Source organism: Panthera pardus, unplaced genomic scaffold (genome assembly GCF_024362965.1).
Source record: "Panthera pardus isolate Hobbes unplaced genomic scaffold, ASM2436296v1 HiC_scaffold_7, whole genome shotgun sequence".
NCBI classification, from domain to species: Eukaryota; Metazoa; Chordata; class Mammalia; order Carnivora; family Felidae; genus Panthera; species Panthera pardus.
In genome coordinates this window covers 82,557,621-82,573,011 of record NW_026527002.1, presented here as the reverse complement: position 1 = coordinate 82,573,011, position 15,391 = coordinate 82,557,621, and the positions used below count along the sequence as shown (strand labels likewise).

The window sequence follows — 15,391 nt, the reverse complement described above, 5'->3', positions numbered from 1 at the left end:
TTTGAGCAGCACAGCCACCAGGGAGGCTGAGGGGCGGCATAGACCTGGGAGGAGGATATGAAGTTAAAGGAGCCCCCCTCTTTTTTTTTTTTTTTTTTTTGGTCTATTTGTAATGAAAAATATCAGAGTGTATTTGTATGCTCATGGAAATAAATAGAGAAAGACAGACGATTAGGAGAGGAGATAGCTACGCACAATCTTTGAAAATTTAAGAGGGAGCAGGTTCCAGTTCTCCAGGGGAGGGACTGCCTTAGGTAGGAGCAGGGAAATAATGCTTGCACATTTTCAGGAAGGAAGGTGAAGGGCAGAGGATGGATATGGGTGGCCCTTTGGGTTTGGTGATAAGAGTTTTGGTCTCATCTGGGAGGTTCAACTAGAGAGGCCTGAGAAATTCTGGTGGTCACTTGGAGAGTGAGGGACTTGTGCTACCTGAGAACGTCACAAGATTGCAGGTGAGTGTGAAGTACTCATTTTAAGTTTAAAGTGAAACCACCTTGCCTGGGTGTGTGATGTTTCTCCAGTGGTCATGATGGAGAACGGTTGGGTTCATCCAGGGTGGGTTTTCTCAGGGGCCTACAATGGAGACGGAGCTCCAGACAAAATAGCAGAGACCAGCTGTCCACGCGTTTGGGTGTGAAGTGTGAGGATGGCCCAAAAGGGAGGTGCACGAGTGGTGCCACACTCCTGGTCGGAGAGCTCCGGAGGAGACATGGCAGCAGCGGAGCGCAGCAGGAGTGAGCTGCGGCACAGGAAATGGAACTCAGTTGAGGATTTTTTTAAATCGAGCTTCCGGCCCTTTGCGGTTTCTCCGATGGTGGGATGCAGGGTGTGGCCAGGGACCGAGTGGTGTGGGCTTCTGTAGTTCGTTGTGAGAGAGTTTCTGGCTGTTTAGCTTAGAAATAGAAGTCAAATGCAACTTTTAGAAATGGATATGGGTAATAACGATTTTTAAAAGCTTGAAGCTAGCTAGAGACATTAGAGAATGCTGAAGAGAGCACTAGTAAAGATGAAACTGAGCAATTACCAAGAGTTAGGAATGACAGAGCAAAATGATAGAAAACAATACAGACACGGAGGATACAGATCGTCCGACTTGGCTAACAAATTATGAGACTACGAGAATGGAGGAGAACCAATATTTTAAAGAGACAAAGGCTGATAACTTTCCAGAATCCAGGAAAAGGGAAATCTGAGATTCAGGGGGGTCCGATATGGTTTCCGGACGTAAAATGACACCAACTCCACAGCGAGACGTCTGAAGCGTCAACTGCACCCACCAAAGGGACATGGAGAGTCTCCGGAGCGATCACACTGGAAAGGTCGGCCAGGGTGCGGGCCGTGGGACTGCCAGGAGGGCTGCGGCGTCTCCCGGGCAGGGGGCCGCGGGTTCCGCGGGGCTCACCTGCCCGCTCGCCTCGTGGGCGGAGCCGGCTCGACCGCACTCCCGACTCCCGGCAGGCCGCGCGCGCCCTCGGGCCGGATTCTGGCTCCCTGCGGGCCGCACGCCGGCGCACGCGCACCGGGCTCGCGGAGACGCCCCCTGGCGGCGGGAGCGGGGAGGCGCGGGGGCGGGGCCGGAGGCGGGGGGTTGCGCTGGTGACGGGAGGACGCGCGGCTGCGGCGCACTGGGCCGGCGGCGGCGGCGGCTTCGGCGGCGGCAGCGGCGGCTTCGGCAGCTGCGGCGGCGGCGGCGCAGGACGCGGACCGAGCAGGCTGCTCCTGCCGCTGCTCCTGCTCCTGCGGTGGCGGCTGCGGCGGGAGAGCCGCGGAGAGCTCGGGTGCGGCGCTCAGGCCGGGATGAAGGGCTGTGGCGGCGCGGCCCGCGAGCAGCCGGCGGGTGAGAGCGCGGGCGGTGGGCGGCGCGGGCCAGGAAGATGGCGGAGGGGCCGGCGCTGCGGCCCCCGCCCGGCCTCGCCGAGGTCCGGGCCCGCGGCCTCCGAAAGGGCGGACGGGGCTGCAGCCGGGGCGGGGAGGGGAGGGAGCGTGGGTGTGCCGGGCCGGGTTGGGCGGGGGCGCGGGGCGCTGGGGGTCGAGGCCTCGCGGGGGGCAGGGTGTGTGAGGTGGGTGTGAATGTGCCCGGCCCGTGGTGGGCGTGAGTGCGAGTGCGCCCGGCCCGTGGGTGACCGTGAGTGTGGCCCACTGACGGTGAGCGTGAGTGGCCTCGGCCGTGGGTGGGTGTGGGTGTGAGTGCGCCCGGCCTGAGGGCGGGCCCGAGTGTGGGGCGTCGGCGTGGTTTGCGGGGCTCAGTCGGGGCGGGGTGCGGGGTGGGGGCTTTGTCCGGGCGCGGGGAGTCGTGTCGCGCGTCTCTGGGTGCGGGCCGTGTCCGCAGGGCTTCGCAGACCTGGCCTCTGCAGCGCGGCAGGCTGGGGCGCCCCGGGGCGCAGCCCTCCTGGAGCTGGAATTCTCTCGGTTGCTTCCTGGTTGCGGGAGTGGTGTGGGTGGAGGCCGCGTGTTCCGTGTCGAGGGCTACGAGTGAGGCAGCCTGTGCATCTGGGGGTCAGGACGTCTTTTATTTTAAAACGTGCGGCCGGCTGCGAGGCCGCGGCAGCTGTGGGTGTGTTACATGCTGCTCCCACCAGCAGCTGCTGTGGGCGCTGCGCAACCTTCAACAGCAAAAATGCAGCGCCCGTCCCCCCCCCCCCCCCCCCCGCCCGCCCTCCGTTCGGTGTCGTAGGGTTTAACCAAACCTCCAGTGACCTCTGCAGAAACCTACAGTTGCGAGGCTTCGTGTTCCTCCCATGGTGCAGACAATAGGAGATTTGTCTTCGTAGCCAGTGAGAGGAATTAGAGCCTGTGGGTCCAGGGTGCCTCTGTAAACAGCAGGTGGTTCCCGGGCAGCGGCTCCCCTTTCACAAAGAGCTAGGTGTGTTTCTTCTCGCTGGGGGAGGGGAAGGAGATTCGATAGGAGGTGTGACTGTAAAACAAGGAGACTCTGCATAAAGCGTCCTGGGCGCAGACTTGATGACCCTCACACGCTTGCTCAGTGAGTGAACAGAGGCCAGTGGATCTCGGCCTGCACTTTGTCTAGTCAGCTGTCTTGCCAAGAGTGGAGAAGAGGGCGGGTTCTGGAGCCAGACTGCCTGCCTGCCTTTGAGTCCTGACTCTTCTGTTTACTGGCTTTGTACTCTGTGCCTTTGCTTTCTCATCTGTAAAATGGGAACACCAGTAATACTGGCTCCCTAGGGTTGGTCGTGAGGACTCAGTGAATGGAGACACAAACTCGTTGTGCCCCGTACATTGTATGTGTTGGGCAGAGTTAGGAGCTGTCACTGCCGAGATCTGGTTTCCACGGCCTGGTTGCTTGGCTGCTGGCTCTTTAGTTGTGTACTCCTGGCACCGCCTTGGTTTTACACTGACTTGAAGTCTTTGGCTCTCTTTTCCTACACGAGCTAGCTGGGGTCATAGTCTTTATAAAGGTAAACAACAAATCTCATGAACTTAGATACATTATTCTGTATAAATAAAATATATATCTATTATGTATTTATAATGTATACGTTATGAAAATGTTTTGAGAAGAAGAAAGCTGCTAACGAGCCACTCAGTCCTGTGGTAGTTATTTATTGTCCTTGGGGGCAGGTAGGGTTCTTGTAGACAGAAGTGAGATTTAATTCTCTGAGTTACACCACTGAAGCAATTGTCACACTTCACTGAACAGTGTTATCCTTGTAATAGGAAAGATAATTTATTAACACACTTAAATGACAGGACACAAGCCACAGAATAAGAACTTGGAATTACCAGTTCTGTAACATTCTGTCTTGCTAAGCTGTTGGAAGAAGTGATTTAACGTGCTTCAGAGCAAAGCAGGAAAATTCCTCATTTCCCAAGGAAATGATCTTCTTTCTCAGATCTAGGGAGAGTATCTTAGATTCTTAGATTTACCGTAGATAACTGCATCTCATTTCCTTTAAATCTGTGACACTAAGACTGGGGCGGGGGGTGGGGGATCCTTCTACTTTAAGTAGAGTCTTTGGACATTTGTGGGGTTTAAGGGTGAGAATGTTTAACGTTCAGAACAAATGGTGATGCAATAGCTTATGTGAGCAAAGTTTAAAATCTCTGAGATAGAGATAAAAATGCCTATCCTACCTAGCCTTTCCTCCTGCACGTGTGCTGGGGTGGACTCTCCCCCCCCCCCCCCCCCCCAAGGAAATAGAGGGTCTGCTTTGTACTCTGGGTGGTCTCACCAGGGTGATGGTGCCCTCAGCCTCAGACTTGGCTGCCAGCCTCCGGATGCAGAAGCCCTTTAGGCTTCTCAGACCCTGCATCCTTCTTCACCGTTGGCCTCAGCCCTTTGGTGCTTTGCGACCGTCATCTGGCTGGTTTCTACCTGGAACAGCTGGTGTTCCTAGGTCTTCCCCTAACCACAACATCTTGCTGCGGGTTCTACTCATTGTACCCGCCGAGTAGTTACCAAATTTATCCTTCCTCAGACTGATCCTCCGGGGCCTGTGCGCTCTCGCATTATGGCTGCCCCTTCTGGGTCGGCCCCCTTTCCTCTGGCTCAGGTGACGTATTCAGAGCTTTGGTTCTCACCCAGCGGTGATTTGTCTGTTGAAGTTTTTCGGTGTCCCAGCTTGGGGGCGGGCGCTCCTGGCACTGAATGTGTGGAGGCCAGCACTGCTGCTAGGGCACCCTGCGATGTACCCGGCAACCCCCCCCCCCCCCCCCCCCCGGACAGGATGCCAGGCTGTGCTCCTCCCTGGCTTCCCGTGCCTCTTACACTGCTCTTTCCTGTGCGCCCCGACTCGCACTCTGCTCTCCAGTGACACCAGCCAGTGCTACAAGGCCGAGCCCTACTCCATGTTCCCTCCTCCCCTGAAAACAGGCAAAGCTTGAGTGACCCCTTCCTCTCCTTTGACCCTCAGTGGGGCTTGTCCCAGCAGGAACCTGTCTTGATCCCTCCCTTACTTAGCACATCAAGTTCTCCTTCTGTATCCCATGGTCCTCTTAGCTATGCCTTTCTTTGGTCACTGCACAGATGAGAGTTGTCTCCCCTCTGCACTGGGAGGTCTTTGAGGGCAAGAGATGTTTGTGCTCTCAGTGTCTCCTTGCAACATTTTCTTAGTGCATTGACATCAGTAAAGATGGTGGGTTTGGGCAGGTTTCACCCTGGAGAGGACTGGCCCTTTCTTCGTTTCCTCCATGTTGGCTGCTTAGAGCTAGCTTGCTTTCTTAAGTATAATTTTTTTTAATTTAATTTCTAATTTACATCCAAGTTAGTTAGCATATAGTGCAACAATGATTTCAGGAGTAGATTCCTTAATGCCCCTCCCCCATTTAGCCCATCCCCCCTCCCACAACCCCTCCAGTAACCCTCTGTTTGTTCCCCATATTTAAGAGTCTCTTATGTTTTGTCCCCCTCCCTGTTTTTATGTTATTTTTGCTTCCCTTCCCTTATGTTCCTCTGTTTTGTATCTTAAAGTCCTCATATGAGCGAAGTCATATGATATTTGTCTTTCTCTGACTAATTTCGCTTAGCATAATACCGTCCCGTTCCATCCACGTAGTTGCCAATGGCAAGATTTCATTCTTTTTGATTGCCGATTAATATTCCATTGTATATGTAAACCACATCTTCTTTATCCATTCATCCATCAATGGACATCTGGGTTCTTTCCATACTTTGGCTATTGTTGATAGTGCTGCTACAAACATGGGGGTGCATGTGTCCCTTCGAAACAGCACACCTGCATCCCGTGGATAAATGCCTAGTAGTGCAATTGCTGGGTCGTGGAGTAGTTCTATTTTTAGTTTTTTGAGGAACCTCCGTACTGTTTTCCAGAGTGGCTGCACCAGCTTGCATTCCCACCAGCAGTGCAAAAGAGACACTCTTTCTCTGCATCCTCACCAATATCTGTTGTTGCCTGAGTTGTTAATGTTAGCCATTCTGACAGGTGTGAGGTGGTATCTCATTGTGGTTTTGATTTGTATTTCCCTGATGATGAGGGATGTTGAGCATTTTTTCATGTGTTGATGGCCATCTGGATGTCTTCCTTGGAGAAGTGTCTATTCATGTCTTTTGCCCATTTCTTCCCTGGATTATTTGGTTTTTCGGGTGTTGAGTTCGATAAGTTCTTTATAGATTTTGGATACTAACCCTTTATCTAATATGTCATTTGCAAATATCTTCTCCCATTCTGTTGGTTACCTTTTAGTTTTGCTGATTGTTTCCTTTGCTGTGCAGAAGGTTTTTATTTTGATGAGGTCCCAATAGTTCATTTTTGCTTTGGTTTCCCTTGCTTCCAGAGACGTGTTGAGTAAGAAGTTACTGCGGCCAAAGTCAAAGAGGTTTTTGCCTGCTTTCTCCTCTAGGATTTTGACAGCTTCCTGTCTTACATTTAGGCCTTTCATCCATTTTGAGTTTATTTTTGTGTCTGGTGTAAGAAAGTGGTCCAGGTTCATTCTTCTGCATGTTGCTGCCCAGTTTTCCCAGCACCACTTGCTGAAGAGACTGTCTTTATTCCATTGGATATTCTTTCCTGCTTTGTCAAAGATTAGTTGGCCGTACGTTTGTGGGTCCATTTCTGGGTTTTTCTATTCTGTTCAATTGATTGAGTGTCTGTTTTTGTGCTGGTGCAACACTGCCTTGATGATTACAGCTTTGTAATACAGCTGAAGTCCGGGATTGTGATGCCTCCTGCTTTGGTTTTCTTTTTGAAGATTGCTTTGGCTCTTCGGGGTCTTTTCTGGTGCCATACAAATCTTAGGATTGTTTGTTCTAGCTCTGTGAAGAATGCTGGTGTTATTTTTTGATAGGGATTGCAAGTATAATTTTTTTATTCTCGTAGATTGTCTTTATTTTTGCTTCCTAAGAAGTTAAAAGAAATCTTTTTTGGAATAGATAATTTATTCACATTCATGATTGGGCACACTGTTGTGTCTGTCCTGTTTCTACCCCCAGGAGCCTGTGGTCCCCTGGAGGCACCCACTGTATCTCATTTGAGAGATACTTTGTAACTATAAAAGCAAATATATACACTTATTTTCTTTTTCCTATCCTTTTCAAAAAGTTTCTGAACCTTGCCTTTTTAAACTAAATATGTTTGGGAGGTCATCCTGTATCAGTGCATTTCCCAGTTCATTCTTTCTCATGGCTGCGTCGTGTTTGGCTCCGTGGAGGTGGTGTGATTTATCTAACCAGCCCCTACTGCTGAATATCATACTTTGTGCAGTTACAAGTAACTTTGAAGGCACAGCGTTTGGTGATGTGGGAATATGCCTGTAGGACCCATCCCTAGAAATAGCACTTCTTTCTTTCATCATGTTTATTCCACTAGATTGAGTTTTGCTCTTGTTTCTTTATTTAACTGTCCAATTCCTTTGGTCATTTATTTCTCCCAGTTCTCTACATCTCAAATAATACAGTATTGTCAGGTTAAATGGGGTTCTCAATTAGAAGCTGGCTTACTTTTCATGTGTTCTCATGGGTAAGAGTGACTAGAACACTCCCACACAAACACTTGTACACAGATATTCACAGCAGCATTTTCATAATAGCCAAAAAGTGGAAACAACCCAAATGTTCATCAACACATGAATGGATAAACAAGATGTGGTTTGTCTGTGCAGTGGAATATTATTTGGCAATAAATACACGTGAAGTACTGATTCATACTATAATGTGGGTAGATCTTGAAACATTGTGCTAAGTGAAATAAGCCAGACATGTAAGTCCGCATATGATATGATTTCACTTGCATGAAATGTCCAGAATAGGCAAATCCATAGAAAGTGGATTAGTGGTTGCTAGAGTCTGGGGGATTACAGCTAAGAGTCATGGGATTATTTGGGGGGTAATGAAAACATCCTGTGATCGTGGTGGAGACTGTACAGATCTGAATATGCTGGTATCAGTATAGGGTACACTTTAAATTTTTAATGTTTTTTATTTTTGAGAGAGAGGGAGAGAGGGAGCGCGTGTGCCAGCAGGAGAGGGACCGAGAGAGAGGGAGACGGGATCCCAAGCAGGCTCCACACTGTCAGCACAGAGCCTGATACGGGGCTTGAACTCACGAACCATGAGATCATGAGCCAAAGTCAGACGCTCAACCGACTGAGCCACCCAGGCGCCCCAAAATGGGTGAATTGTATGCTGTGTGAATTTTATCTCAATAAAGCTATTAAAAACAAGAGTGACTAGGATTTTTCAGGAGGGAGCATTCCAAGGTGAGAGCCCACAGGGAGTCTTGGTGTTGACGCAGTCCTGGGGTTGTGGGGAGAAGTCCAGGGGGCAGCATGGAAAGTGAGGCAGTAAATCCCTGATCTTCGGAGCTGCCGGGTGTACCGGATGCAGCACTGGTCCCACTTGAGTTAAGCTTTGACTCAATCCCTGACCGGTGCAGTCACAGATAAATTGCTGGTCACAGATAAATTGCTTAACATCTGCGCCTCCGCTTTTGGTTGTGGCTCAGATCGTATCTATCTTGTTTATTTTTCAGGGGTGTTGTAAGGCTGAAGCATGACTGAGTCCTAGAGGATCCTGTAAAATACCGAGTGTTATAGGCATGAAGGATTTAAAACCTTAGTTTTAACACCAGGAGGCTGATGAGTCAGCAGAGCCCCTCTTCTGTCCTCGTGAACACTAGTCGAAGACCAGCAAAAGCCCAAGAGTTTTTGGCTGCAGTGTAAACCAGCCACCCCAGCCAGGGTGCTGGGGCTCAGACCTGAAAGCCCTCATCTGGCTCCTGGTATTGAAGCTGATTTTCCTTTTTGAATGTACTCTTATGTCCATCCTGCTTCCTCTCTTTGTCTTTCTTTCACATAACTTTTATTACAGTGTATTATTAATAATTGTTGTAGTTTATTATTATGGTTATTAATCTCGTGTCATTTATGAGTTAAACTTTATCATAGGTACGTATGTATAGGACAAAACTTTGTATATTTAGAGTTGGTTTTTACCTGGGGTTTCAGGCATCCACTGGGGGCCTGGAACATATCCCCGTGGATGTGGGGGACTGCTGTAATACTCACAGTGCTACAGTATGTGTCAACTCCTTCAGTCCTCATAGCAGTCCACTGAGGCCCCCTTCATTACCCCCATTTTACAGATGACAAAACTGGATCCCCTCCTTCCAGTCAGGATCTCTCTTGGGCTTTTCTTGTGACCCTAGAGTCTCCAGCACTAATCAGAGGGGCTGATACTTCCTTCATGGGTTGAGATTTACAGTAATATTGTCCCTAAGACACTGCTGGTGGTTTCCTATTATAGTCCCTCCAACCATTCCCTGGGATTTTTGTGATGGCCAGTATGTTCTTCAGAGCAGTTGGCATTGTGATGAAGCACCTGCAGCCCACGTTTCCCCAGTCCCCAGTTCTCACGTTACTTGTGCATCGCTTTGCATATGTTACCAATAAAGGGGAAGCAGCTTCTGAACTGTATTGTTTTTCTATTTAATTGTGGTGTTGGCCATTATATTCTGTATTCACAATTCAGCTGTGCTATTAGGGTTCCTATTTCTTCCAACTCTGGGAAGTCCAAGAAGCAGCCTCTGTTCCCAAAAGCTGGGAGGGAATAACACTGTGGGTCCCAGCCCAGAGACCTTCATTGTAGGGATGTGTGGAGACCACAGGTGGCTGTCTAGGAATAGCGTCGGCCTTCCTGCCTGTGGCCACTGGGGCCCAGGATGGGCATTGCTCAGGGGTAGAGCCCTTCTCCATTGGTTTGTTAAGACTTGATGTCTGCTTCTCTGTCTTCCAGGCCCACCCATGTTTATCCTGCTCCTGGTCTCTCCTGTCACCTGCTATGTGCCAGCCACTTGTCAGTCAGGTGACCTGAGATGGAGACAGACCAGACCCCTGGTGGGGGACACATGGGAATGGATTGTGATACCCTCATGTGGACAGCAGTGGTAGACGCATCTATGGGATCTTGGGAAGAGCCCTGTGGTGGCTGTTAGCCTACCCTAGAATGAACAAAGTTTAGGTAGGCTTTTTGGAGGAAAGGGTATCTCATCTAAAAAGGAGGGGTATCTGTGACTGAGTCTTCAAGGGTGTTAGCCAGGCACAGGAACAGTGCCCCTGGTGGAAAGGGCAGCACCAGCAGGAAAGGGCAGGAAACAGCAGGTGTGTAGAAAGCTTCTAGTAGCACTCTGTGGCCAAGGCAGGGTGGGCAGGGCAGGAGGTCAGCAATTGGGGGCATGTTTGCAAAGCTGAGAGCTTGGAGGGTGCCTCCTGGAGGGGCAGCCCCCTCATCTAGACCCGCCTGCTGTAGTCAGAATGCAATTAAGTTCAGTGAGGAGTGTCGCAAGAATCTTTTTTAGCCTTAGCTATAGCCATTCACTTCCTTTCCAGAAGACATCAGAACTTACATAAAGGTATTATCTGCCTTGATCCACTGTAATGTATTTTACATGATAAAATCTCTTGTGAGGGTGGGACTACATGCCTGTTGGTGACAGTGCACAGCTGTCTGCGGAATGCTGTGGGGCAGGGGCTTCATCAGTGCCCCTCTGAGCCTGTGTGGTGGCCCTTATGGGGGCCTCATTTCATGTCACCCATGTAGTCCCTAAAGAATGCCAGCGTTAGGAATTTACAAACTGGAGTTGGCATTTACTCAGGACATGGAGGACCTTGATGGGCATTTGGAGAAGCTTGGCTGCCCCAGGGCTTCGTAAAGCTCTGTGCTTCCTCCCGAGCATGAAGCCTGTCCTGGTCAGGGTCCCTGTGCGGGAGGAGGGAGCACCACCGGCAGCACTGTTGGCGTTGGAGGCGGGTGGTCATTCCTTTCTCTTCATCCACTGAGTGTCAGGCAGTGCTGCTGGTTGCTGGTAATGCAGGGGTGAGGCCCCTGCCTCCTGGAGCTCAGAGGCCAGTGCAGGAAACAGACATACACTTGCCCGATTGTGGTGCCCTGCCCTGAAAGATGGGGGTGAGACTGTGAGAGCAAATCTAGGGCACCCTTTTCAGATGATGGGTCAGGGAAAACGCCTCTGGGTATGAGATTGAGTCTGAGGCCACAGTATGGATGCAGAGTGGGGAGGAGAATCAGCCATGTGGCACCCCTGGGGCAGCAGGGCCCTGTGGACTGGGAGCCTGGAGCAGGGGAAGAGATGGGGCAAGGCAGGCAGCCAACCAGATCATACCAACTACAGGAGCTGCCAAAAGGCTGACCTGAACAGCTGATCTTTTTGAAGCATCACCCGGGCTGTCATATCAGAATGAATTAAGATGAAAGTACAGAAGTAGGTTCACGTGAGTGAACTTGGGATAGAGGCTAAGAGGTGGGCAGAGGTGTCCCATTGGTGGGGTTTGATGGGTTACATGTGGAGGGTGACAGGAGGGAGTGTGGCCACTGGTCTTGATGCTGCTGTCCTGCTTCTCAGTGTCTGGTAGCACACATCAGAGTTGCATTCCTTTTTATGGCTGAATAATAGTCCGTTGTCTGAGTGCCACATTTTGTTTTTCTATCTTTTAAAAAAAATGTTTGATCATTTATTTATTTTGAGAGAGAGAGAACGCACGTGTGTGCTTGCTCGGGAGGGGCAGAGAGAGAGAGAGAGAGAGAGAGAGAGAGAGAGAATCCCAACCAGGCTCCACACTGTCAGCCTGACCTGGGGCTCTGGCTCATGAACCCAAACATGAGGTCATGACCTGAGCTGAAACCAAGAGTCAGATGCTTAACAGACTGAGCCACCCATGTGTCCCCACATTTTGTTTTTCCATCTATCTGTTATGGACATTTGAGTTGTTTTCACTTTTTGGCTATTGTGACTAATGCTGCTGTTTGTATACATTTGTGAATAAATGTGCATGTTCCAGAACCAGTGTTTGGACATATGTTTTCATTTCTTGTGGGTATTTGCCTAGGACTAGAATTGCTACATCTTATAGTAGCTAAAGGGCTATGTTTGAGGAAATGCCCAAGTGGATGCATCAGTTTACCTTCTTGCCACCAGTGTATAAAGGTTCCATTTTTTTCACATGTTCTCCAACACTTGTGACTGTGTGTCTTTTTCATTATAGCTGTCCTAATGGGTGTGAAGTACTATCTCATTATGGTTTTGATTTGCATTTCCCTGGTGGCTAGTGATGTTCAGTATCTTTTCGTGTGCTTATTGCCCATTTATATGTCAGCTTTGGAGAAGAGTCTGTTCAGATCCTTTGCTCATTCTTTAATTGGGTTATTTATCTTTTTGTTAGTGTGCTATAAGTGTTCCGTGTATATTCTAGATACAAGCCCTTGATCAGATACGTGATTTGCAAGTGTATTTTCCCATTCTGTGGTTGTCTTTTCCCTTTCTTAATGGTATCGTTAGCACAGAAGTTTTAAATTTAACTTTTGATGAATTCCAATTTATTTTTTCTTTTGTTGCTTGTATTTTGGTGTTGTAGCTAAGAAACCGATACCTAATCCAAAGTGATGAAGATTTACTCTTACGCTGTATTCTAAGAGTTTTATAGTTAATTTTTGTGTAAGGTGTAAGGTAAGTGTCCAGCTTCGTTCTTTTGCATGTGGACATCCAGTTGTCCCAGCACCATTTGTTGAAAAGACAGTTCATTCTTTCTCTATTGAATCATCTTGACACCCTTGTTAGAAATATCTGTGTGTAAATTGGAGGGTTAAATTTTTCAACTCTCAATTCTGTTCCATCGGTCTGTATGTCTGTACTTAAGCCAGTACCACCCTGTCTTTCTTGATTACTGAAGTTTTACAAGTTTTGAAGCCAGAAAGTGTGTCTTCCACTTGATCTTCCTTTTCAAGATTTTTTTTTTCCTGAGTCCTTTGAATTTCCATATGAATGTCATGTTCAGCCTGTCAATTTCTGCAAAAAAGTAAGCTCAATTTTTACAAGGGTCTGTAGAGTCTGTAGATCAATTTGGAGTGTTTTGCCGTTTTAACAATGTTAAGATAAACATTTCATGAACATGGGATAGCTTACCTGTAGGGGTTCTTTAATTTCTTTAAGGGTGGACGGTGGGGAGCAGTGAGTGATCCAGGCGGACAGTGGGGAGCAGTGGGTGATCTAGGTGGACAGTGGAGAGCAGTGGGTGATCTAGGTGGCCAGTGGGGGACAATGGGTGATCCAGGTGGACAGTGGGGAACAGTGGGTGGTCCAGGTGGACGGTAGGGAGCGAGGGATGATTCAGGTAGATGGTAGGGAGTAGGGGATGATGCAGGTGGACGGTGGAGAGCAGTTGGTGATCTAGGTGGACAGTGGGGGACCATGGGTGATCTAGGTGGACAGTGGAGAGCAGTTGGTGATCTAGGTGGACAGTGGGGGACCATGGGTGATCTAGGTGGACAGTGGAGAGCAGTGGGTGATCTAGGTGGACAGTGGGGGACCATGGGTGATCTAGGTGGACAGTGGAGAGCAGTGGGTGATCTAGGTGGACAGTGGAGAGCAGTGGGTGATCCAGGTGGACAGTGGGGAACAGTGGGTGGTCCAGGTGGACAGTGGGGAACAGTGGATGGTCCAAGTGGACAGTGGGGAGAAGGAGGTGATCCAGGTGGACAGTGGAGAGCAGTGGGTGATCCAGGTGGACAGTGGAGAGCAGTGGGTGATCCAGGTGGGCAGTGGAGAGCATGGGCTGACCCAAGTGGTCACTGGGGAGGAGGAGTGGTTTTCAGTACCCGGGGCTGCAAGGTTAAAGAAGCAAGGATGAGAACTGCCACTGGATTCAACATCAAGGTCCTTGGTGACTTGGAAGAGAAGATTCTGAGGTGTGTGTGTGGTGGGGAGCCAAACGTGTTGATGTAGACTTAGGGAAAAAATGAAAAGAAATTGGAGGTAGTGAGTACAGGCACCTTTTTTCAAGGATTTTTGCTGCCAAGGGGTAACAGAAAACCTTCTGTTTTTGCAGGAAATTACACCCAATTTATGTGCTGATGGGACTAACCCGTTAGATAGGAAGAAATGATGTAGAGGAGACACTTGCTGGAGTGTGTCAGGTTTGCTGCACACGTTTGGGGGGTGGTTGGCAAGAGGGCCGAGAGGTGTGGTGGTCCATGGTGGCCTTGGGAGTCCTCTTCCGAAACTTTTCTTAGGGGAGTAGGAAGCAGGCTCTCTGTGGAGAATGAGGGTGGGAGACTTGCTGTTTGGAGCTTTGGGAGGGGAGTAGGTGAGCCCAGGGCTCAGCCCCAGCCCCCGCCTCCCCAGATCTCAGGGGGTGGGACTCATAATCCTCTAATCACCTGGTTGGTCCTCTTGGCAACCAGCGCCCCCTTGCATGGGGTCCAAAAGTCACCTTTGTTAGTAATAAGACACCCATCTCACCTTTATAGCTCTGAAGCAGTTTTTTAGGAATTGTGGATGAAGACCAAATATATATTTCTTGTAAATCGTTGTATTGTAGCAACTTCATTGAATAGACACTTTGGAAAACTCTCTGTGGCTGCTGTGGGAAGGTAGAGTATGCACGTGGATGTGTGAGCATGTGTGTGAGGGTGAGCATGTGTGTGAGTGTGTGGCCGTATGTGTGAGCATGTGGCCGTATGTGAGCATATGTGTATGAGCATGTGTGTGAGTGTGTGAGCAAGTGTGAGTGTGTAAGCATGCGTGTGAGTGTGTGAACACGTGTGTATGTCTGTGCATATGCATCTGTGTGCATGAAGGGGGCTGTGGTGGTTCAGGAGTGCCTGTGTTTGAACTGGGTGCATTCTTTTTTTTTTTGAGAGAGAGAGAGAGAAGAGAGAGAACACGTGTGCAGGGGAGGGGCCGAGAGAGTTCAGGGGATCCAAGCAGGCTCCACACTGACAGTAGAGAGCCCAACACCAGGCTCAAACTCACAAAACATGAGGTCATGACCTGAGCCAAAATCAAAAGTCGGACATTTACCTGACGAGCCACCCAGGTGCCCCTGAACTGGGTGCATTCTGAAGGCGGAGTTGGGAGGGCTCCCTGAAGCCTAGCTGGACTGGGATGTCTGGAAACGGGGGGGACTGACGATCACCCTGCGGGACCCCTTGAGGCCTTTGCGAGGAAGAGCAATGTTCCTTCCTCAGGTAGGAGTGGGACTTGGCAAGTGGGAAGCATAATTGAGGAGCAGTTAGTGAGATGTTTTTATTGGAACAGAGTGGAAATAGGAAATGATTCTGGGCCAAGAGGGTAAGACAGGCACACTCTCGAGTTGTGCTGTCCAGGAACACAACGGCCACTAGAAGTGAATGGCTATTGAGTGCTGAAGAGTGGCCTGTGAGACTGAATGTTAAACCTTTTTTAATCTTCATTTAAATTCAAATAGCCATAATGGCCAGTAGCAACCGTTTTGCGTGGCAAGTTCTGGAAGATTTTTTTTTATTTTAAAATTATTAGTTTTTTAAGTTTATTTTTGTATGTTTTTATTATTTTTAAGTTTATGTATTTGTGTATTTATTTATTTGGGCGGGGGGCAGGGGAAGAGAGAGGGAGAGAGAGAGGATCCCAAGCAGGCTCCACATTGTCAG

General features: G+C 49.3%; 2 protein-coding genes across 4 annotated transcripts in view; both read left to right on the top strand.

Moving 5' to 3' along the window:
• The first annotated feature begins 646 nt into the window (after nucleotides 1-646).
• LOC128775288 (keratin, type I cytoskeletal 9-like) lies at nucleotides 647-2,476 on the top strand. Its single transcript, XM_053896179.1, has 3 exons — nucleotides 647-734; nucleotides 1,283-1,983; nucleotides 2,330-2,476. The coding sequence occupies exons 1-3, from the start codon at nucleotides 647-649 to the stop codon at nucleotides 2,474-2,476; spliced, it is 936 nt and encodes a 311-aa protein (XP_053752154.1).
• ARHGAP39 (Rho GTPase activating protein 39) overlaps nucleotides 1,628-15,391 on the top strand; it is a 108,567-nt gene continuing 94,803 nt past the window's right edge. For all 3 annotated transcript variants that reach the window (XM_053896285.1, XM_053896284.1, XM_053896283.1), the window contains exon 1: nucleotides 1,628-1,837. The gene's annotated coding sequence lies outside the window, so the exon portion shown is untranslated. The remainder of the gene's footprint in view (nucleotides 1,838-15,391) is intronic.